General features: G+C 47.0%; 2 protein-coding genes across 3 annotated transcripts in view; one reads left to right on the forward strand and one right to left on the reverse strand.

The window, feature by feature from the left end:
- ABHD12 (abhydrolase domain containing 12) overlaps positions 1-17,313 on the forward strand; it is a 50,475-nt gene extending 33,162 nt beyond the window's left edge. Inside the window, exons 7-13 of the mRNA XM_026657721.1 lie at positions 845-974; positions 4,187-4,224; positions 4,965-5,044; positions 6,459-6,541; positions 8,465-8,543; positions 10,274-10,401; positions 15,016-17,313. Coding sequence (XP_026513506.1) covers positions 845-974; positions 4,187-4,224; positions 4,965-5,044; positions 6,459-6,541; positions 8,465-8,543; positions 10,274-10,401; positions 15,016-15,055 — 578 coding nt within the window. The 3' untranslated portion in view covers positions 15,056-17,313. The remainder of the gene's footprint in view (positions 1-844; positions 975-4,186; positions 4,225-4,964; positions 5,045-6,458; positions 6,542-8,464; positions 8,544-10,273; positions 10,402-15,015) is intronic.
- A 993-nt stretch (positions 17,314-18,306) lies between these two features.
- PYGB (glycogen phosphorylase B) overlaps positions 18,307-23,341 on the reverse strand; it is a 38,988-nt gene continuing 33,953 nt past the window's right edge. Inside the window, exons 19-20 of one of the 2 annotated variants that reach the window (XM_024213961.2) lie at positions 22,786-22,852; positions 18,307-21,901 (exon numbers count right to left, since the gene is read on the reverse strand). In XM_024213961.2, the coding sequence (XP_024069729.1) occupies positions 21,749-21,901; positions 22,786-22,852 (220 nt within the window). In that variant the 3' untranslated portion in view covers positions 18,307-21,748. The remainder of the gene's footprint in view (positions 21,902-22,785; positions 22,853-23,341) is intronic. The other variant, XM_024213963.2, reaches the window with a different exon arrangement.

Below are 23,341 nucleotides of genomic sequence, written 5' to 3' on the forward strand. Positions count from 1 at the left end.
TAGAAGAGCCATGAGAATGATTAAAGGATTAGAAATCATGCTTTATAGTAATGGACTCAAGGAACTCAATTTATTTAGATTAACAAAGAGACGGTTAAGGGGTGACTTGATCACAGTCTATAAGTATCTAAATGGGGAACAAATATTGAATAATGGTCTCTTTGATCTAGCAGAGAAAGGTCTAACATGATTCAATGGGTGGAAGTTGAAGCTAGACAAATTGAGTGGAAATGAGGCATAATTTTTTAATGGTGAGAGTAAATTAATCATTGGAACAACTTACCAGGGGTCCCGGTGGATTCTCCATCACTGACCATTGTAAAATCAAGATTGGATGTTTTTCTAAAAGCTCTGCTCTAGGAATTATTTTGATGAAGTTCTCTGGGCTGTTATACAGGAGGTCTAGACTAGATGACCACAGTGGTCCCTTCTGGCCTTGGAATCTGAATCTGAGGAGAGGCATTTAAGACCTGAAAGTGGCCCGTTCTTCATGCAAGAACTGGCCTATAGTGGAACCAGAAATGCAGGATACTGGAACATTAGCTTCCAACAGGAGCACCAGCTCTTGCTTTCATTGTCTGCCAAACCCACAGTCTGCTTGGCAACTGGCAGTAGCCAAGTTCTAACAGTAGAAGTTTGACAAGATACACTGAGACACTGCGCTGTGCCGGTCTTTCTTTCATTCCAGCTTTAATTTGGTGTGCAGGTACAATACAGCAAGCAGGAATATTCTCATGTTTCAAATGCCTTCACAGTTGTGGGCATGCAGCTTGTTGATGAAGGCATAAGAAATGCCTTATTTTGCTGGATGGCTTAGGTGTGACTTAAAATGTTTGTGTTTCAGGGTGGGGAGATTCTGTGGGCACTCCATCAGAGAGAGGAATGACCTATGATGCACTCCACGTTTTTGACTGGATAAAAGCAAGAAGTGGAGACAATCCTGTCTATATATGGGGGCACTCCTTAGGCACAGGGTAAGCCTCCAATTCAGATGGCAGCTTTCTAGAATAATCAAAGTAGGTCTATGTTGATCTTTGACAAATGTAGTGCCATTTATGGATAGTAGCTATAATCCATTCTGGTTCGTGTCTGTATCTGAATTTAATCACTCCAAAATAATTTCTTCTTTGCTCTTTTTAATTTAAGAAATAGGATAGTGACTAGAACGTGTATCCTAGAATTCCAGAGCGCGGGATTGGAAATTAGAAGGCAGTAAGATCAGCACTACGTCATGTCATGAGAGAAAAAATGGGCAGATCGTGGGGGAAAATCATCACTGGTGTAAGCAGGCACAGTTCCCTGGACAACAGCGGAGATGCACCCGTTTATACCAGTGTGTTGAGTGTGTGTTTTTTAAAGCCATACCCATTGGATTCCATCCTATACACTCTGGAAAGGGTAAAATTTTTGTTTAGCTGGAAAATATTTCTCAGACTAACTTACTGCACATATGCATGATTTACAGATCAGCACTGGGGCAATTAAGCCGTTCAAATGGTGATTTCACTTGTAGAAATGAAGTATGAAAAATTCTTTAAAAGCTAGACGCAGCAACAAAACTGGATGAATTGCCTTAATTGGCAGGATGCTGATTGTGAAGTAGTTTAAGACAAGGTCTGGCTATTGGTTCATAGTAAAAAGTTTTGGAACCACTGACTTAATAAGGCAACCAAACCAACTGCTTTTTGTCGTCTTTTGTGACCACCATTGCATATATGCATCCTCCACCCTGGCGCCAGGATACTAACGCTGGTCTGCGGGCAGGGGAGACCCCTCAGGGAAGGGAGGGGAGGGGGAGTTGGAGAGTGAGCCTGCCTTGCACTCACCCCTCAGCATGGCTCCTGTCCCACAGGCTGCGCCCGTCTGAGCATTGTACCCCAGTGCATGGGGTCGCAGCAACACCCATGTTTGGCCTAGCCACCTCTCCATAAAGACAGAAGAGCAGCCAGGCCAAATGTGAGTGAGTGGCATTGTGACCCAATACTTATGGTCACAGTGCCACTGAAGTTTGGTGTGGCTGCTCTTCTGTCATGGGGAGGCCAGGCCAAACCTGAGTGGTGCTGCGACCCTGTGCGCCAGACCATGATACCCTTACCAGGGAACTGGGCCCAGCCCCGCAGGACACAAGCCACTTCTAAGGGGTGAGTGTGGGGCAGGCTCGTTCTCACACCCTCCCATGAGAGCTGGGCTGGGAGAATCGGGCGTGCGCGTAGGCCAGGGCCCAGTGATGGGTTAATCCGGCCCCGGACATGGCAACCCATCTAGAACCTTCCTGTAACCCACTTGTGGGTCAGGACCCACCATTTGGGAAACACTGTATTAAGCTGCCTGCAAATTTAACTTGTGGCACTTCGGAACTGAGTGAATTCTGGAGAGAACTGACTTTTGTTAATGACATTGCAGAGCTCTTCCCAGAACTGAAAGGAGGAATTACCCCCACAGGAATGGGGACACTATCAGATTTTGTGTTCCTAGATCTGTCACCATTGTAGACATTAGACTATCATAGTGTGTAGTTTGATAGGCAAAGCCTGCAAGGGAAGTACCGGGATATTTTATATTTGCAAGAGAGAATAAATGTCTGGCCTTAAAAGGGGAAGGGGGAGGGAATTTTTTTCAAAACACCCTGCCAGAACCCTGCCCGTACAGTAAAATGCAGTTGTCACTTCAGATTTTTCTGTCTATCTCTCCTGTCTTTGAAAATGTGCTGCCTTTAATTAATAAACGGCTGTATTTTTATAAATAATTGGCACGCTCAAATTCTGTATTGCTGGAATGTCTGCTGTTGCACAGATCATATGGGTAACAGTGACGTGTGAATATTAAATGGTAAGCGTTTATTTATCTGAAATTTGTAAGCTTCCATCGTCTCTCCCTCCACTCACCCCACAGTTCTCCCTTAGGGCCTTGTCTGCACTGCTGAAAAAGGTGTGTGGTTTACCTTGCGATAACTAATGTGCATGAGCTGTCCCATGACAAACACACAATGAAGATTATGAGGTAAACTAGGTAAGGTCAGGCCCAGTGCTTTTATAGCGGTGAAGACAAGGCCCAAAGTCTCAGCTTGCCTGGTGAGCTGAAATGTGCATGCTCTTGAGCTGTGCATCCCAGAGCACAGTTACCTATTCCAGCGTGGGTGTGTCTGGAGCTCGGCGGCGATGGGGGCAGCAGAGAGACTGGTGACCTCAGCGCAGGAGAGATTGTGGGCAGTGAAAGGACTGGAGAGCCTGTGGAAGCGGAGCAATGTGTGAAAAGAGGGGGATGGGGGGTCTGCTGGAAGGTTTCAGTGCGGGAATCCTGGTCATGTTTGGAGAGTGTGTGGAACATGAGTAAGGCTATGATTTAGTCACGGGTAGTTTTAGTAAAAATCCCGGACAAGTCATGGGAAATAACCAAAAAATCACGGCCAGTGACCTGCCGTGACTTTTACTAACAATACCCCTAACTAAATCTTAAGTGCTGGGGCGGGATAGGGGGTGTGCTCCAGTGGACGCTGTTACTCCAGGTCGAGGGGCGGCCCGGGGCCCCGCCACCGCTGCTCCCAGACAGTGCCCAGGACGAGTTGCCTGGGGCCACCGGAGCAGTGGCCGGTGTGGCTGGCCCTAGGGCCGCCCCAGCTGCTCAGGCAGTCCTGAAGTCAGCCACACCAGCCGCTGCAGCTGCAGAAGTCACGGAGGTCCCAGAAAGTCACAGAATCTGTGACCTCCGTGAAAGACTCGAAGCCTTAAGCATGAGGAACTAGGGAAGGCAGTTTCTATGTCTGAACCTAAGAAAAATCCTGCATCTCTCATTGAATGTGACTCATCTCTCAGCTATCTCTATACCCGAGGAAATGGAGTTTGGCTGAATAGCAGCTTCTTTAATCTCCAGTCATATAAAACAGAGACGTAGGGAAGAGGAGGAAGTATTTTGAGGTGCTCTTTAAGCCCTCTGAAAGGCTGTCCAGTATCCGAGTGTTAAGAATTGCTGCAAAACATCAGTCAGTTGAGCCACTCGCTGGCTTTCCCTGTTGCCTACACTTCCAGCCCTGACACTGGCTTGGAGTGCAGCTGTCTTGAGATCAGTCTCAGAGCTGGATCTTCCAAGGGACAGTATGTGATGTTATCGCTTTGAGTTGCTGCTGTTCTTTAGCAGTGAGTGACGAAAACACTTGAATTAACACGAAATGTATTTTTTTTTCTTTTAGAGTTGCAACAAATTTAGTGAGGCGTCTTTGTGAAAGAGGTAAGGCTAATGAGAGAGGGGCACTCGCTGTGTGGCACAAGTTGCACTTATGGCCCTAACTGCTGCTCGGTTACCTTGGTCTGACTTTACTGCAAAAGTAATTTTATCTTATGCTTTTGTATAGTCTGCTCTTCTTTGGAACATAATTCCCCAAAACGTATCTCTTAGTATTATGTAAGCCTTTCCCAATGCAAACCAGGGCATCCCTCAGTGTGAGTTTTGGCACGCTACTTCGGTGGTTATATTACCAAAAATTATTTTATTTTATTCAGAACTTTCACTGTCTTATGGCTAGATGGAGTATTTTAGTTTTTGGTTTGGCATCTTTTATAAGGATTGAATTACCTTAGACACCCCTTCCACGCCATTCCAAAAGTGCAACTGTAGAACTTTCCAATATTCATCACAGCTCTTTAAAATGACTTCATGAGCTTGACCATGACCTCGGTATGCACATTTGTGCTGCACGCTTTTCCAGCCCTAACTCGGGTTCAAGGGAGGATCTGAGGCACATGTAATTATTTTAGACACCTTTTCAGCCAGTAAGAAATGGGTAACTCGTGTCACTCCATCTGAGAGGAGAATATTGTCTCACTTTGCGCATTTACCCTGTCTTGTAGCGTCTCTAGCATATAAAGATTGCCCCACTGTGGCTCTGCTTCTGATCTATTTGCTCTGCTTTGTCTTAACTCACCTGAGTTCAGTGCTTTAACAGGCTGTGCTATGTGCTCCTGTTTCAGAAACTCCTCCAGATGCCCTAGTACTGGAATCGCCATTTACTAATATACGGGAAGAGGCAAAAAGCCATCCGTTTTCAGTGGCAAGTACAGACTTCGGTTTTTATTACCTTGTAATTTTAGTCACAAAAACTAACACATTTAAAAATTCCTTGTGGGCAGTAATGGCACATAGCTGAGTGAGTTATGTAAGCCCCCCAGTGATTGCCAGTGTTTGTTATTAAGATATGTAGGGCACGAAATGCCTTTGTAGAAATGCACGCTACAAATGAAATTAAGTATAATTAACAACCATATTTGGATCTGGCACAAGAAAAGGAAAATTGGGAATGAAAAGTCATAAATCCAGGGGTGAGAAATACAGACCGATTTGGCTATGTCAGTGGGGAGTGTGTTCCCCACCACAGGGTTAACCAGTGCAAAGGCATGGTCCCTTGCTGACATAAGGCATGACTGGCACACTCACAGTGAGTAGCATGTGAGTGCAGATACCACTCAGAGGAGGCTCAAAGGAGGATCAAATACAGCCAGGGTACACCCCATTTAGGCCTTTTAAAGCAGCGCTATTCCATTTCATAGCCAACCAGTGCAGTTCTGAGCCAGTTGAATGTGGTGGAGAAGCTGGACCAAGAAGTTAAAATGGACCAAGACTTTCAAATGAGTGCACTTCTGCCTGAGGCATGGAGCTGTGTACACGCACATGTTCATACAGACCCAGCTGGCATCTGCCCATTAGCGGTGTTATACTCCTAAGTCAGGAGTGCACAAAGGAGCATGTACATTTAGGTGTACAGCTGTTTGAAGGTTGGACTAAAATAATTACCAAACCTCATGGTCACAAGGCCATGTGTAGCTGTTACAAGTACATCACAGGACCAGGCCTGCCCAGGGAGTGCAACTGGACACACTTCACCCACGGTGCAGCCATGTGGGTTTCCATGGAAACAGCAGGGTTGAAAGCTTTGCCACAACTCATAACCTGACTACTTGCCAGTGACTCTCCTGTGCAGGCCAGGTACCTGATGGCTGAGTGAACCTCCTTATGGTCCCAGTCTCTTCCTAGCAGCCAGACTTCTGTTTTCCCAGGGTTGATGGTGAAGTTGCTCTGACACCCAACAGAGGTGACCAACACACAAATAAGCAAACCCACAGGCCGTGTCAATGTGGCCAGGCCTGTGGGTGCTCTTGTGACATTCTGGGTAAAACAGTAGCAGACTGATATCCAAGAGGACTCAAGCAGCAATGCTGATGTTAGCTTGGAGAACTTGGTGATTAAAATCATCCATGACTGTGCACTAGTAGCCAAAACAATGACTAACAGTGAAGTGTCTCTGCAGCGGTACCTGTTAGTTTGGCTGCGTGTACTCCAATAACCAATGTGATATCTGGTAGTGTATAATGCTCTCTTATTCCGGGCGGGAATGTTCCGTGCAGGAGTCTATCTTGCTGTTCAGTGGAATATGTCTATTCATATACTTACACAATTTTTTTCTTCAGATATATAGATACTTCCCTGGATTTGACTGGTTCTTCCTTGACACCATCACAATGAGTGGAATTAAATTTGCAAATGATGAGAAGTAAGTAATGACTCTCATCTGTGATCTGAACTAAGCCCTTTCAATCATATACTCATAGATGAGCCTGACTAGAATAAAGCCAACGCCATGGGAATATATGCCAAATTGCAATCTCTCTTCTTTTTAGTTCTTTCTAGAACTTGCTTAAGGAGGTTTCAACAGCCCTAACTGGCCTTGGGTACGACATAGGTGTATAAAAGTGTGGGTGTCTGGCTCCGTCTCAGGAAACTCCAGCACACAACTATCAGTATCATTTTCCTTGGATGCTTTTTCATTTTTTAGTGCAGTTAATCGTATTCTAGGTGCTGTTCAAACCCAACAGTTTCTCCCTTGCACAGGAAATAGACTGACTAGCTAGTTAAAGGGACTGCATAAAAGTGAGAGACTATATGGGTGTCTATAACTATGACTGTTTTTTGTTATTGGTTTCTTACAAACTTCTCTATTTAATACGTTGAATAGAACTATCCTATTCAGAGAGTTAGATAGTTGGAGATTTGGCTGTTATAAACTGACATGATCCAGGCTTTCTCTAATAATAGTTTCCACTTTTATAGAGTCTGCCATCAAAGAATCTAAGCACTTTACAAACCTTAATGAATTAAATCTCTCAACATCTTGGTAGAGAAGGATCATGCTGCTCTACAGAGAGGTTAAGTGACTTGCCCAAGGTCACACAAGAAATCTGTGGCATAGCATGAATAGAATCCAGGTCCTCTGTCTTAGCCAATAAACCAGTGTTTCTCCAACTGGGGTGTGCGGACCCCTGGGGGTCCATGAGGGCATTCAAGAGGATCCGCTGGCCCTGCTAATCAACTCCTCCCCCTCCCGCCCAGGGCCTCCTGCAAGCTGGGGAACAGCTGTTCAGCACCGTGCAGGAAGTACTGGGAGGGAGGGGGAGGAGCGGGGAGTGGGTGCACTCAGGGGAGGGGGCAGAAAGAGGCGGGGAAGAGGTGGGGCGGGGTGGGGCCTTGAAGGAAGGGGTGGAGTGGGGGCGGGGCTTGAGGGTCCGTGGAAAAAATTTAAATCAAAATGGGGGTCCTCAGGTTGCTAAAGTTTGAGAACCGCTGCAGTAGACTGTTCTTCCCCTTTCTTTGTAAGAAGAGCACTTTTTGAAAATGCACAGCAATTTCCTTTTATAATCATAAAAAAGAAATCTACCTTTTTATTGACCTTACTGTGGGGTGATGAGCTCCCTAGCAAATAGATTCTCCAGTGGTCTTATTAATCATTTTTTCCTTAGATCATATTAATTGGTGTTTTGAACAAAATCTGAAATGTGGTTAATTATAGTTACAAACAAGCTACACATAACTTCCCTGGAAATTCCACCAAATATAATTACAAAACTTGTTGGTCATAAAACTCTCTAATGTCCCCTAATAAACACTTTCCGATTAGTGTGTAGTGGAATAGTTTGTTGTTTCATTACACACGATGGGCTCACTCTTTATTGTTTTAAAAATAAACCCTGTAGCAATCCACTGCGCTGTATTTTCTTCTGCCAACTTTGCAGAATATGAATGGGACTCTTATTTATTAGTGGTGGGTGTTCGAGAAGAGGGACAATAAGCCAAAGATAATTGGCTCTATTTGCATTTGACGGGACAAGTGTTGAATTTGATGAAGCTAGTAGTTTTGATTATTGTGACTTTAGCTTAGCTTAATGATGCTAAAATTGTTTTTCAAAGGGCAAGGATAGATGGGAATTGTTGGCTTCTCTAACTTAATTATTTCCCACTCCTAGAACAGCCTACAGTAAAGAACTGCTTGTCTATAGACAGGCAAAATATTACTCAGAAATGACAAGTATTCAGAAAGCATCTCTTTTACAAAAATGTAACCAGAATGTGCAGAGTGAGTAAGCGTAGAACTTGACTTGATTATTTTTATTCCTAGTGACAATTGTAATCCTTTTTGCAGTGTAAAATACATTTCCTGCTCGCTGCTTATTCTTCATGCTGAAGATGATCCTGTTGTACCATTTCATCTTGGAAAGAAGGTGCGTTTCTTCAGCTATCGTAGCAGATCTGCTTCAAGTTGCCCATTTGATAGGAGGGAATAGTGTGTCTTAAACAACACACCCAAACAAATGATGCCATTCTGTTCAGAAAAAGGTACCAATGTGATGTTAAGAACTAGCAGCTTTAGTAATGACAGAGGTGCATAAAGTGAGTGGTGCTGAAGGGATGAGATGTTGGGTGGCAAATCTTATCTATCTATTGAAACAAGCCCTTCAAATGTCTGGTACTTGCTAAGGAAAAGGGGTGTGAAGAATTTATCAGCCTACCAAAAAAAATGTTTTGTGGGAGAAGTTAGGGGGAAAGTGTTACTGTTCTACTAACCCAAGAATGGGAATGAGAAAGAATGAGCACAGATTGACAGAATACCCCTTAGCTTCCTGGATGCAAGGGATCAAACGCTATTAAATAAATTCATTTTAAATAGTTGTTTTAACCAAGCTGTGCCGGGCAGATTTTACCTAAATAGAAACTTAATTGCAACAGTTCTTGATCAACCTACTGCTCAATTAGTTAGCTGAAGGCAGGGGAACTTGATCTCTGGTTATAATTAATCCCATTGCCCAATGGGGTTTGGGATTTGTTTGTGTGTGCACAGTTATGGTGTTTGAAATTCATACGAGATATTAGTGGGGCCTGAGCTGCAATCGGCCAGCTCATCTCATTCAGGACTTCAGGCTGATTTCAGCAAAGTTAGTTATGTAATAGCTCTCCTACAAAAGCTCAGTTTTGTCCAACTGAATCTACTAACTCTCCTTTGTAAGCAGAATATTTGCTGTGAGAGTTACTGCATTGTCCATTAGATCGTGGGTGGGGGGAGAGATGATTAGGTAAAAGGGGAGCCAGGGCCGTAGCAACAAAGAACGTGGCCCCCTCCGAACGGTGGCCCCCTCCGAACATATGTCCGGGCGGGGCCCCTTACAATGCAGAAACTGGAATGCGGTATTTATTTTGACACTTTTAGGGGCCCCCTTCCTTGCGGGGCCCCCTCCGGTCGGAGGGTACGGAGGGCGCTCGCTACGCCTCTGAGGGGAGCTCTGAGAATGGAGACGCAAAGTGAGAGCCACAGAGATACAGTAGAACCGCAGAGTTACAAACACTTCGGGAACATTCGTAGCTCTGAACGAAACGTTCTGGTTGTTCTTTCAAAAGTTTACAACTGAACATTGACTTAGTACAGTTTTGAAACTTCACTGTGCAGAAGAAAAATGCTGCTTTTAACCACTTAATGTAAATGAAACAAGCACAGAAGAATTTCCTTACCTTGTCAAATCTTTTTTTAATTTATTGTTTTAGTAGTTTATTTAACACAAAACTGTACTGTATTTGTTTGCGGGTTTTGGGTTTTTTTTTGGTCTCTGCTGTTTCCTGATTGCATACTTCCAGTTTCAAATGAAGTGTGTGGTTGCCTGGTCAACTCATAACTCTGAGATTCTCTGCATTGCAAAATATGTGGTAGATACATATCCCTTTGTGCTTCTCTCTCACCCCCCACTTCTTAGTGGATGCTCTATTAACCTTTTACTTCCACCAAAATGCCCCCTCTCCTCCCGTCCATGTGTGTGGGAGGGTGTACACCAAATTACTATGTATCTTAATAAAATAAAGGCCATTGTATCAATACAGCAAGTATACTTTTAGCTGGCTAGCATTGTCGCACAATTTTGAAATGCTGTGATTTGTAACTCACTTTTTTTTATCCTTTCTACAGCTTTATAACATTGCTGCACCATCTCGGAGTTTCCGTGACTACAAAGTACAGTTTGTTCCATTTCACAGAGACCTCGGCTACAGGCATAAGTACATATACAGGAGTCCAGAGCTACCTCGAATACTGCGGTAATAAACAGGATCATGTTAAATGTATTAAATCGGCATCATTACTGAAGGGTCGCAGTGAGTAGGGAACAGATGGATGAAGCTTGTTAGATCAAGGCTGCTCTGAGCTGACTTGCAATATGGAACCTGTTCTAGTTATAGACAGTCTACGGTCGATATTTGCTGGGATCCATGTTTAGTTTTGCGCCCCCCCCCCCCCAAATTTCTTTGTGACCATAAATGAATCCGTACACACTGAATGCTAGAAACCTTTATAGTAATACTTGGCATTTACTGATTTTCATCTTCAAAGTAATATGTAAATATTCCTCATAACCTTGGCTATGTTTCCAAAATATAGGCTCCAAAAATCAACTTGCAAATCTGTAGGTATATCATTGATAACTGTGTATTGTATGTGTATCTATGTGAGGAGATGGAGAACTTGTATTGCCCTCATTATGCATTGGGGGAATGGAGTCAGAGCTGTGAAGTGACTTGCTGCCAGTGTATGAACCTGGTTTAGAAGTCAGGAGTTCATGATTCCCACTCCTGCACTCAGCCCACCAGCCACCTCTGTCCCAGACTCTTCCTGTAGGGTCTCCAAGGGCTTGTCTACACTTACTGGAGGAGCCACACTGCGGCGCTTGATCCATCAGCGGTCGATTTAGCAGGAAGACCCGCTAAATCGATCACCGATCGTTCTCCCGTTGACTCCTGTACTCCAGTGGATCGAGAAGAGTAAGGGGAGTCGATGGGAGAGAGTCTCCCATCCCGTCGCATAGTGTGTACCCCGCAGTAAGTAGATCTAAGCTACGTCGATTTGAGTTAACACTATTCATGTAACTCAAATTGCGTAGCTTAGATCGACTTTTCCCTTTAGCGTAGACGAGGCCCAAGGCAGATTTTTCAAAGCTGGGCATCTAAAGGTAGGCACCTAAATCCATAGAGTCCCCTGCACAATGGCCTGACTTTGAGGTTTTGAGCACCCCCGACTCCTGTTGACTTTAATGGAGCTGCAGGTGCCCAGTACCTTGGAAAATCAGACCACTCCTTTGGGTGCCTGCATTTAGATACCAAGTTCAAAAGTTTTTGCTTGCGTCTATTTCTGGATGAGACTAAGGTCTAAACTCTGCCTCCCCTGCACAGGCGCTCGATGGGGAGAGCTGGTAGCCCTCCCCCACCCTCCCCAGGTCACTTCTGGGTGCAGCCCACCATAATGTGGCAGGGCTGTTTGTGCTGCCAGCTGCCACTGCAGCTGCAGACGACATAACACTGTAAATCATTGTCTTGGGTTTAGGCTGCATATATGCGACGTAAACCACTACGGACAAGCTTGCGATAGCTGTAGTTCTTCTTCCAGTGATTGGGCATGTGCATTCCACTGTAGGTGTTTGTGCCCTCCAGTGCACGGTTGATGGAGAGTTTTTTCCCTTAGCAGTACCCATCGGGGCAGCAGGAGCGTCCCCTGCTGCCTCGCTCACCACGCACAGGCATAAAGGGCCGAGCCACCTGACACTCCTAAGTTCCTTCCTACCCTCTGTGATGGTTGTTGGAGCTCCCTGTCCTTGCTTCTGCAAGTCTTTAGTCAAATCCTGTATCTAGTTCCTGTCTAGTTAGTGTAGTGTATTGGTGAGTTACCTGATGGACTAGTTAAAATAGTTTTGGTGTTTTGTGTGGCTCTGGTGCCGGGTCTCGGTCCCGGACCCGGCACTGGAGATATGCCAAGCTTTCCGGGTTTCAAGCCCTGCCACTCTTATGGGGAGGCAATGCCCAATAGTGACCCTCACCCCAGCTGCCTTAAGTGCTTGCGGGGGGCTTGTGAGCGACAAATGTGTCATTTGTAAGGGTTTTAAACCTTGTTCTAAAAAGGACAGGACAGGCACGTTAAAATATCTGCTGCTGGAATTGGTGCTACCTCCTCCATCTGAGCCATCTGCCTTGGTCCGGGCACCGAGCATCAGTATGTACCTCTGGTGGTACTGTTACCAAGAGGCAGATCGGTGTCGCCAGTACCGAAGAAGAGGCATTGGAAATCAGACTCGGTACCAGATTGTCGAAAGAGGTGGAGCTGTTCTAAAGACGCAGGAGGGTGCTGAGAGGGGAAGCACTCTGCAGAGCACACCTCTAAACAGAGGAGTTCATTGACTCCAGAGCCCAGTGCAGGGCTCGAGACCAGCTCCTGAAGCCCCTTTCTTGGCGTCTCCTCATGCCCCAGTACCATCTACTCCTGAGGTGTTTGAGGCTGCAAGAGAGTTGTTAAACCTCTTGGAGTCACCCAGCACCGGCATCCAAAATACCGTCATCAGCGCCTTCCCCTCTGCACCAGACAGTTCCATTGGATTCGGCCAACAAGGTACCAATTAATGTGGTGCTACCTAGGGGGAAGCCACAGATTCCAGCTCCCCTTTCTTCAGAGTCTGAACCTTCCTCACCAGTCCCTGACAGGTACAGCACCACCTTGCTCACAAGAAGAGGCTTCTGCTTCATCAGACTCTGAAGTGGGCTCCTGTGTGTCCAACCTAGGCGGTCCTGTCATCAGGAGTATGTCAGTTGCCTGCTTTTGTTTCAGTCTCAGTACCAGGAGGAGCTTATAGTGATTGCCCCGGTGCGGCCCCGTCAGCACTAGTTTTCACAGTCAGTCTGCCATTCTCACTCCTGATTTACATAGACCTAATTTCACAGACTCACAGCTGCCTCCTCCATCCTAATCTTCAGGCCCTTCATCGGCGGGGAGTCCTGTTCTAGAGCGGTGCAGGAGGTGCTACTCAGTTGTAGAAAACCATCAACTAGGACAACTTGCCTTGTCAAATGGAAGAGGTTTTCCATCTGGTCAAGGCTGAAAGGGGTCTCCCCTAGTCTAGCACATGCTGAATAGAAGCAAGAATATCTTCTGTATGGTGGGCTGTTTAGCGCAGTCAGGGTACCCCTAGTGGTTATATCAGCATTTCACCCACCTGTGGATACCCGCTTCCAACCAAATGGCCATAAGACTTTAATGAAAGTAGTGTTTCTAGTAGCCACATCATCAATCAGGAGAGGGGTGGAGTGAGGGCACTGGTATCAGAACCTCCATATATGTCTACCTTGATCCTCCCCATCCAAGTTTTCTTATGCAAGTGGTCTCCACTTTTTATGTCAGCCAAGCAATTTTCCTACTGATCTTTTCCCCAAATCCTCACGGTAGTAAAGGGGAGGAGAGACTACACACTGTAGCCATCAGAAGAGCTTCAGCATTTTATCTGGAATGGACTACATATTTCAAGTCTTCATTTCAATTTGTTCATTGCATTTGGGACAGAGCGAAGGGCAGGTGTGTTTCCACACAAAGGATTTTGACATCAGGTTTTATTCACCTGTTACCAGCTGGCTAATGTGAATCCGCTGGATAGAGCACTGAGTCATTCAGGTAGATCCCGAGTAACCTCTGCGGCATTTCTGGCTCACAAGCCATATTAGACATTTGCAAAGCAGCAACCTGGTCATCCTGTCATGTCTGCCCCCCACTACACCCTCTCTCAACAATGTAGAGGCGAAGCTAAGCTTGGATGAGTGGTCCTCCAGCCCGTTCAAATAGACTCCGAACCCATCTCCAGTTGGGACTGCTCGTGGGTGGAATGGATATGTGCGATTACTCCAAGAATTAAAAAGGGTTACTAACCTGTCCGTAACTGTTGCTCTTTGAGATGTGTTGCACATGTCCATTCTACAACCCGCTCTCCTTCCCCTCTCTGCCGCAGTCTTGCCCATAGGAGGGAACTTCGGGGAGTCAGAGTGGCTAGGCCCTTTATGCCTGCATGTGGCGAGCAAGGCAACAGCGAATGCTCCTACTCCCCAATGGGTGCTCTAAGGGGAAAAACTCTAACGCTGTGCAGTAGAGCACACAGACACCTACAGCGCAATCAGCATGTGCAATGCAGCTAGAAGAACAACAGTTATGGAGAGGTAGGGAACCATTCGTTCAGTGGAAATGCCGAAGTGTAGGGCATTTAAGATGTCACCTCTGTTGCCCTGTGCCCAGCTCCCTCTTAACCGTTGGGGCATTCATAGTCAGCAGTGACTATCCCATTGGGAAATCAGGCTTCCAGAGCCAGAGTGAGCTTTCCCCTGCAGAGCTGCTCATGGTATTTTATCAGCAGGTCAGATCATACAAAGGAGGGCAGATGCTCTCGATAGACCTTGGGGGTTCCTGTTTGCTGTAACGGGAGCGCTCTGTGCTCCCTTTGAAGTCATTGCAAAGACTCCCTTTTGGGAATGTCTACACTGCTGCCTGAGTGTGACTGTAGTACGGCACAGCTTTAATCTAGCTACCACGTGCAACAATAGCAGTGAAGTTGTGGTGGCATGGGCTAGCAACCAGCATACAAGCCCTCCAGGAAGCCTGGATACGTAGTCAGGCACGCAGCCTATGCTGACGCCCGTGCCACCACATCTACACTGCTGCTGTTATCCGTGCTTGCTAGACTGAAACTCCCCCAAGTATGCCTACCTGTGCTACAATCACACCTTCGCCGGCAGCATAGTCAGACGCCTTGATTTTAATGGGCTGTGCCTCAGACCTGAGAGGAGCGTGACCTGGTTTTGGAAAGTGGCAGAGTGGATTAGTCACTGTCGGTTTCTTGTTTTCTTTCGTAGGGAATTCCTGGGAAAATCTGAACATGCACATCATCACTGAAGACTGGCTGCTTGATAGCATTAAGGTTCTTCTTTTTGGTTTTTTTGTTTTCTTTGGGTCAGTCTGTCATTCTTTAGCGCCTGGCACTGGCTAAGCCAGGAAATCCTTCATTTGTCCTGATGCATACCCTTGGAAACCCAGACTCCCACATCGGTGTCTAAGACAGGAGGAGGAGAAAGAAATGAAGTTAGCTGGCTTCTGTTTTAACATGGACAGAAAAACAAACAAACCCATGCACCAATGCCAACCCATTCAAAACTTGAGCACAACAAAGAGCTACCAATGCAGCATAATAATTAAAAGAACAGAGGTTCCTAGAAAACATGTATTAGGACAAATGGCACTTCTTTTACATTTAAAAACAGCGTAACATTTTGGATCACAAATGGACTGTGATTTACCCACAAAATGGTGGCTGTGACCATCTTTAAATATTGCAGCTGTCTTGCTTCAGTTCCAGGGTGTTTCCTTTATAGAAAATATAGATTTAGTTCATCATTTTCTCTCAATGGTTATAATCAGGAAAGTGCTGAAGATCATGGGGAATAGTGATGTTTTATTGAAATCAGTTAACTTTTAATTTGATGTGTACTGCAAAAGCGTAAGGGTACTTGCAAGACAAACGCATTTTGAAATCAAAAGGATGTTTTTAAAGACGTAAGACACACATATTTAATGCAATGGGGATGTTGTAACACGTTTCCATTCTCCCCCCATGTCCTTCTTTCTGAGTATCATTCCTGCTCCATACATGCACACCTCTGGAGTGTTCCTTTCCCCTTCCCATCTACCTTTGGTAGGAGTACTGGTATCTGAAGTGACTTCAACAGATGGGATTTTATTTTAGGGAAAGTTTTTTTAAATTTGTCTGAGCTTTCCCCCTCTCTGAATCATATGGGCCTAGAATATGTAGGAATTTATTTAAACAATAAATGTCTTCCATTCTTCTTTAAGCATAAAGAGACACAAGCACTTTCTCGGGGATGAGAGGACAGAGATCCTTAAGAAACTTGCGTTTTTTTCCTCCTCAAACACTCACGTACATGTTTTAGCTCCAGTTGTCAGGCACAAAGGGAGAGGTGAACTTGTCAGTTCCTTAGGCAGAGCAATTCCTGCATAGCTAAAAGCAAGCAGCAGTAGATAGTTACTAATGCAAATAAACTGTGGTTCTGTTTTTTTTCTTGACACCCCACCCTCTGTTTTCCATGCCTTGGGCAAAGACTCAGCTCTCCTGTTCACACGGAGTACACCTGGGTCATCTGTGGCCTCAGTCCCTCTTTCCTCATAGCAACGTGTGCTGCCCTGGATGGGTGGCTGGCCAGGGCTGGTTCAGGCCATCCTGGGAGGCTGTAGATTCATAGGTCCCCACTCCACTGGGGGAGATGCTCAGTGGAAGCTTCCTCCTTGTACAGCGGGAGGTGATGCACCAGCTGCTCTGTGGTGGAAAGTTGGGCTGCTGGCTGTGCATCCCTTTATCATGACCCTTAGTGAGGCACATTACAGGTGTCCCTGTTCTGCTGTGCCTCCTTCCCTGACTGCTCCCACAAAACAATTCCTGGTTCAGGACACGCACCTCCCCGCCCGCACCCCCACCCCCACTAGCATGGGGGTGGGAGAATGTCACGTACTGGACAATGGGAACTGGAGCTGGAGAACCCAGTAAGCTGGGGCTTTTCAGGGTACTCTAGACTTGTTTGAACTGGCCCTAACAAAACATTCCACGTAATACTCGGTGTAATAGTTTTAGTTCCTAGTGTTCAGAGGTGAACCTTACAGCCTGAAGGGGTCTGTTCTCTTACGCAGTTGTATAAGGCGTAGTGTAACCAGTTCAGCATGCATCCAAGTTATAGCTACAGGCTCATAATAGTTACAAAGCGGACAGTAGATTGTCTGCCGTAGTGTGGTTATACTAAGGTTTTGACCCATAACACTTCTGAGCTAACCGTGACATTTAAATTCTGTTTTATGCACTTCTTGATATTTATTGCATTGACAGGACAGAAACACTATTTGGCTCTTTGCAATTCAATCTCTACATTCCATCTAATGCTGCTGCTGTCATCTGACTCATGTTAAAGTATAAACGTCAATGAAAATGTTGACTCTCTTCCCATGTGACACAAATTAGATTCCAAAGCATGAACCAGTGCAGTTTATTTCAACATACGTTCCAGTTAATTAGGCCAGTGATGTGCATTAAGATTGAAATGTTTATCTAAAAGTGTGTAGCTTTAATAAAATGATTGACTTCTGATCACGCCACTGACTAATTTGTCTTGTTTTTAACTTTGAAGAAAGGAGAGAGCTGAGCTTGAGGCAGAATTGAATGCCTGCCTTGGAGTTGGCAAACCTCGGATCCATCAGTGTGAGTTTCCAAGGGAAAACTGTACCTCCAAGTATCTCTGAGTTACTTCTGGGGTCCCGAACTTGTTCTTTGCTTCTGAAGGTACTCGGTGCTCCTCTGATGACAAGTAGTGCTGGAGATATCAGAATGGGCTATGCCATCTGTTCTCCATGGGGCGGGGGGAGACACACGTTGCAACACCTTCTTTTCACGGGATAGGCAGTCATTGGAACTTTTTCTTGTTGTCAGGTGAGGTTCCTGGTGTCTGATCAAAGGGGGAGAAGTGCTAGGCTGTGCCAATGAATGTCATAGGGGTAAAAGAGGGGCTGTGATGGCTTACGCAACAACCTGTAACTATACAATGCATGTGCAGCAGAAGTTAATAGAACACCACCTGTGGGCACAGTACTTCCCCACTGAACCTAGTTCCTGTTCTCGCCACGGTTCTGTGGTTCTAGGCCCCAGTAAATGTGTGGGATAGGGATGAGAGGGAGGGTGGCAGCTCATCCAGCCAGCAGTCTTTGGCCAAAGCCGACAGCATAGACACGAAGGCTGGTGGGACCAAAGTAAGCACTGAGGGGGCCTGTGTTGATGAAGGGGTGAGAACTCTTTGCATTGGCTGCCCAGTTGGGGGTGTGAACCTTTGGGCCTGGTGGGGCTGTGTTCTGCACCCCTCCCTGGGACCCATTGTGACCACACTTACTCCTTTGGGTGGATCTGGATCTTTGGTCTCCTGAGTGACTTTCAGCTTTAGCAGCTTCTATCATGTTTCTTGCCTATTTCTATAGCGCATTATTCTTCATACCCTAAGAACGCAGTGGGAAGGAGGCCGTCATCCATGCTGAGCTGTTTTCCATATTGCCCCTCAGCCCTGCCTCACAGGTGCTTTGCTGCAGGAGTGGCATGGCTTAATTAATACCCTGCTGAATTCCCAGCCTGCCGGGGGTTGCTGAGCTTGTCACTAGTATGTGTTGGCACCAGAGCTTGTTAGACCATGTCATTGGCATACCGGAGATGTGGTGTATAGCCAGAAATGGCTTCTGCAGGGTGCCATGCTAAAGGGATGGGGGAGGGAAAGCAGCATCATGGGTGACTTAACTTGCTGAGCCTAGTCAATTTCTGAGATTTATATTATTGTGAGACTAAGTACTAGAAACCAAGGATTTGAACACAAACCAGCTGGGCATTCTGATTGTTTTAATCAGTTTCCAATGCACAGGTGAGGAACACTGATTCACTACACAGATTAATATCCATACTTCATGCCAACATGTTGAAACAATGCACTAAATCTATTTCCATGTCCCATTAGAGGCAGAAACAGAAGCAACTGGGATGCTCGAAGTTCAAAACCTTCCACTTTCCTGCTCGGTACGAGTTGATTTCCGAGATAGCAACTCTGTTCTACTGTTACAGTTCAAATAGCCCAGTTCATGGAACACAGACTATGAAATGTCAGTAACACATTGACAATCCAGCAAGTATTCCTCCTAGGCTAGGTCAACACAAAACACACTGGCTGTAGATCAGCAGCTGCATGCAGATGAAGTACAGTACATTCTTTAGCAGAAGTATTGTTGTATATTCAAGAAATTTGACAGCGTTTAAAAATTCTAGCGACACAAGGTGAGTGAGATAATGCTATACAGAGCTCTTCCGGTCTTCTCCAGCCCCTGTGTAGCTCAAAAGCTCATGTCTCTCACCCCAGAAGTTGATCCATTAAAAGCTGTTACCTCACCCACCATGTCTCTCCACAATCCTGGGTCTAACATGGCTGCACCAACACTACAGTTAAAAATCATTAAGTGGACTTAGGGGTTGGTCTTTCTGATCATTGACATAACAGGGCTGTACTTGATTTCAATGCACACCTTTTCTGTACACAGGAAGTGTATCCACTTCCCAGCTGAGAAGTGACAGGCTTAGTCCCTTTCGTTGCTCATGGGCATAAAGACATGATGTAAGTTAACACACCAATGTACACAGCAGAGGCGGGTGAGCCAGGACACAATGACTTAATTTCAAGTGTGCTGTGGCCAATGATATTTCCCAGCAATTCTGTATTTGGCTGTCGGCTCTTGGGCCCAGATCCTCACTTGTATTTAGGTTCCTAATGTCTGTGCTTTTCCTGACTCCACTCTTCGGACTAAGAAAATGCACAGGTGGGAGGCTGGGTGAGGACAATGCAATCATTGTATCAGACCGCTCGGTGTTGACGGGCTTGCTCTGTGTGAGCTGGGCCGAGGGAGACTATGCCGGAAACTGGCTCTTCCAACACTAGGAGCTTCAAGTTCCAGCACCATATGGGCAGTGACTGAGCCCAGCTGTGGCTGGTAGGCTCTCCAGGGCCCTGGGATGTTAATTCTCAGGCCCTTCCAGGGTCCTGCCCTGGGCTGCGGAGGCCCCTTGCCATAGATCCTGTCTGTACCTTTCCAGGTCTTTTCCCCTCTCAGACACTGGGGGCAGCCACTGAGAGCGCTGGGGCTGTCACAGTCCCTGTAGCAGGGGGTTGCTGGCTGCCAGGCTGCCGTGGGCTACATGGTCCTGGCCCTGCCTTGTAGCTCTGTGAGCAGACTGAAGGGCTTGGGGGGCAGTGACTTGCCTGCTAGCTGATGGTCTAGCTTTGGGCCTTTTTCCTTGATGGCGGTGGTCTGGTCAGTAGCCAATGCCACAGGGCGGGCAGTGGCTCTTTCTGGGGCTAGGTCACACAGACAGCTTAGCCTGACTGGGGTAGAAAAGGAGATGGAGCAGTTCTGTGCAGGAATGGGTCAGTGGGGCCAGCGAGGGCCCTTGGCTAGCACAGTAAATGCAGGGCCCTTTGCCAGAGGGAAAGTGACGGTAAGTCTTTGTCCCTGACTGCAGGGCCAACAAAACTGTACCAACAATAAAAACAGGGGTGTTGGGTTCAGGCTGGCTTGGGCAGGGGGGGAGTGTTAAGGTGACAGGCTCCTCTTCCCCCTGTGCACAAGGCCATGCTTGTGGCCCACACGCCTCAGCAGCCATCCAGCCCCCTGCTCTCACACAAGCACAGTGTTTACAGGCTGGTGCTTACAAGTATTTGTAACACAGACAAGGCCCATGCTCTGAAGAAAGCGCAAGCCAGGCCCAGCTCCAGGGGGCTTGACCTCACTAAACCAAAATTCTTTAGGAAGCGTTTCGGCAGGTTTGCAGTGTCCTGTACATCGCCCTGCTCAGCGGGTACAGCGGTTCTGCTTTTGCCCATGCTAGATGAAGGCTAAAACAATCTCTCATGCCTTCATAGCAGCTCTATAAACACAACTTGGAGCAAGAGGGTGCCTTAGACAGGGACCCATAACCACTCCAGGAGGCGCCTCCATATTGAATTGATGTCTGCAAGCTGCTTTTTAATTCAAATTAGGTGTGGTCTTTAGAACGAACTCCCAAAATCCCTGGCCCCACCTGGTAAGGAAAGAGGCTGGTTTCAATCGTGGCTGAAGTCCATTAGCTGCCCCTTTTCAGCATGAATCTCACACACCCCGTCCTCCAGCTCACCCGGGGCTGCTAGGTACAGACGCAACCATAAGGTTAGGGCTCAGGTGTGCTCCAAAAGCCCCCGGCTATGCTCACAGAGCCTGTCAGCTCCTTCTGCACGTTTCCTACTTGGCAGTTTAAAAATAAATAAATCTTATTTTGTGATCATTAAAACAGGCCGGCTGGCTAGTGGAGTTTAATCCTATTTCAACCAATGCAGCAAAACTAGCCACCTCGCGAGGGTGGGGTCATTTACCTTTAGCCATAAAACGTTAATAGGGAAAATGAGGTGTTTTGGCTCCACTCCTGCTTCACCTAACCTGTGTCCCAGCTCTGACCGTGGCTGGAAGGTGTAAGAACCTGGGGGAGGCCCCTAGCAGTGACTGGCAGGGTGGGAGGCATGGGTAGGCTCAGACCACGCTGGCAGATCACCTGAGCAGGGTGTTCAGAGATCACCCCCTCTACAGAGACTAGCGCAGCCTTTTGACGGAAGGGGAAAACAAGAATTTCACTAGGTGCTTGGCCTAGCATGGGATGTAGCTTCAGGAAGCCTATGCAGCCATTAGCTCACTCAACACAGTACAGGACATGCAAGTTGGTTAAATGAGTAACACACAGAATAGCCTTAGTTCTAACCAGGTTTCCTGCTGCTCTTTTTGTTTTACTTGTTTTCACACACAAGGCTTTGGCCAACATCTCCCACGCTGCTCTTATTAAAAGCCCCCTCTTCTCCCTGGCCAATGCCCTATTTTATAGATTCCAGACCCTCAACTAGTGTAAGTTCATCTGTGCAAACCGAGCTGGAAACCAGAAGCACCTTAAGCCTGGATCAACCAGACACACATTTAGTGCCCAGCTTATTCCCTGGGGATGTTAGGTGGGGGGATCTTCTCAGCTGATGGCTCCACACCCCAGATTTCTCTGGCATACTCGGTGATCGTCCTGTCACTGGAAAACTTCCCCGAAGAAGCAATGTTCTTGATGACCTTCTTAGTCCACTCTCTTGGCTTCTGTAACAAAGATGAAAAGGCAACATGAAACCTCCTGGGTCACAGCTTCCGGAGTGTGACTTACAACAGAGGAGCGAGCTGCTTCTGGGCTGTCCCCTCCCAGTCACTCTATGCTCCCTGTTGGAATAACAGCCCTGTACCGACTACCCCCCCGCACTAGCATGGACTGGGTCAGAGCGTGGGGCAGGCAGCTCGTGTTAACTTTGCTTTGTGAAAACACAACCACACCTATTGCTGCTGCTGCAGCAGGATTCCTTACGCAACAGAACCGAGAGCTGGAAAAGCCTGATAGGTCATCTAATCCAGCGCCCGGCCAGTGCAGGTCTGTTCTCGCGTACATTTACTAGCCTTCTGGCCGACATACTTTTAATATCCAAGGGATGGGGTCTCCACCAGGAGCAGGACGGTGGTTGAGGACAGCTCTGCACTAGAAACTTTTACCAGTACTTTTTGTCAGAAGCTGGGAATGAGCGACGGGATGGATCACTTGATTATTCCCTGTTCTGTTCATTCCCTCTGGGGCACCTGGCATTGGCCACTGTCGGCAGACAGGATACTGGGCTGGATGGACCTTTGGTCTGACCCAGTGTGGCCGTTCTCATGTTCTTATGTACAACAAGTTTCGGTGACATTTCTAAGACAGCAAAGCCCTAGTGCGGATGTAGTTCTATCGGCACAAAAGGACTTGTGCTGGGCTGGCTGATTTCACTTGCTGAACCTGTGTGCGCTGTACTGCCCAGGCTGTCTCTGTACTAGGCGGGTTTGCCAGCAGGGCTACGCCGGTTTAGCTTGGCCAGCAAACCCAGGAGTGGAGACGAGGCCTCGCGTTTACTGTCAATGTTGCTGACCATCCGCCCGTTGGCTGCACCGCAGGGTTATCTTACCCTGTACAACTGGTCAACGCGGCCCTGACACTCCATGTAGGCCTGGTAGTCAGCAAACACTTTAAATCTGAAACCAGAGCAGAGGAGAGAGAGATGCTGAACTCAGATCAGCGCAAAGGATCAGGGTGAACAATTCGTGCTGCCGGAGGTTTCGAGCAGGAAATGTGCCGCTGGGTTTCTCCAGCGTTAGGGGCCGACGCAGGAAGACGACACAGCCTGGAGCTGCTGAATGAGCCTACGCGGCTATCACAGACTGAAGGAAACTGGTGCTGTCTGCTCATAAACCAGTCCAGGGCCTGTTTCTTGGCTCTCGTTTCCCCTGTGCGTTCTGGGAGCGGCAGGGAGATGAATCCCTGGTGTTAGGCCAGAGACGATCACTTGGTACCGGCGCTCCCCGCTCCCCTGCAGAAGCCCCAGGTCCGTGGGTGGGGAAGGGGGGTAGATGGCTGCAGGCCCAGCAGGGCCCCTGGAGCGAGTTCCTGCACACTGGCACCGGGGAGGGACTCCGAGGGCAGCACCGCTCAGAGAAGCCACAGGCTGTGCCACGGGTGCAGGG

The sequence above is a fragment of the Terrapene carolina genome, unplaced genomic scaffold, assembly GCF_002925995.2.
Source record: "Terrapene carolina triunguis isolate 2854851 unplaced genomic scaffold, T_m_triunguis-2.0 Scaffold275, whole genome shotgun sequence".
Taxonomy (NCBI): domain Eukaryota; kingdom Metazoa; phylum Chordata; order Testudines; family Emydidae; genus Terrapene; species Terrapene triunguis.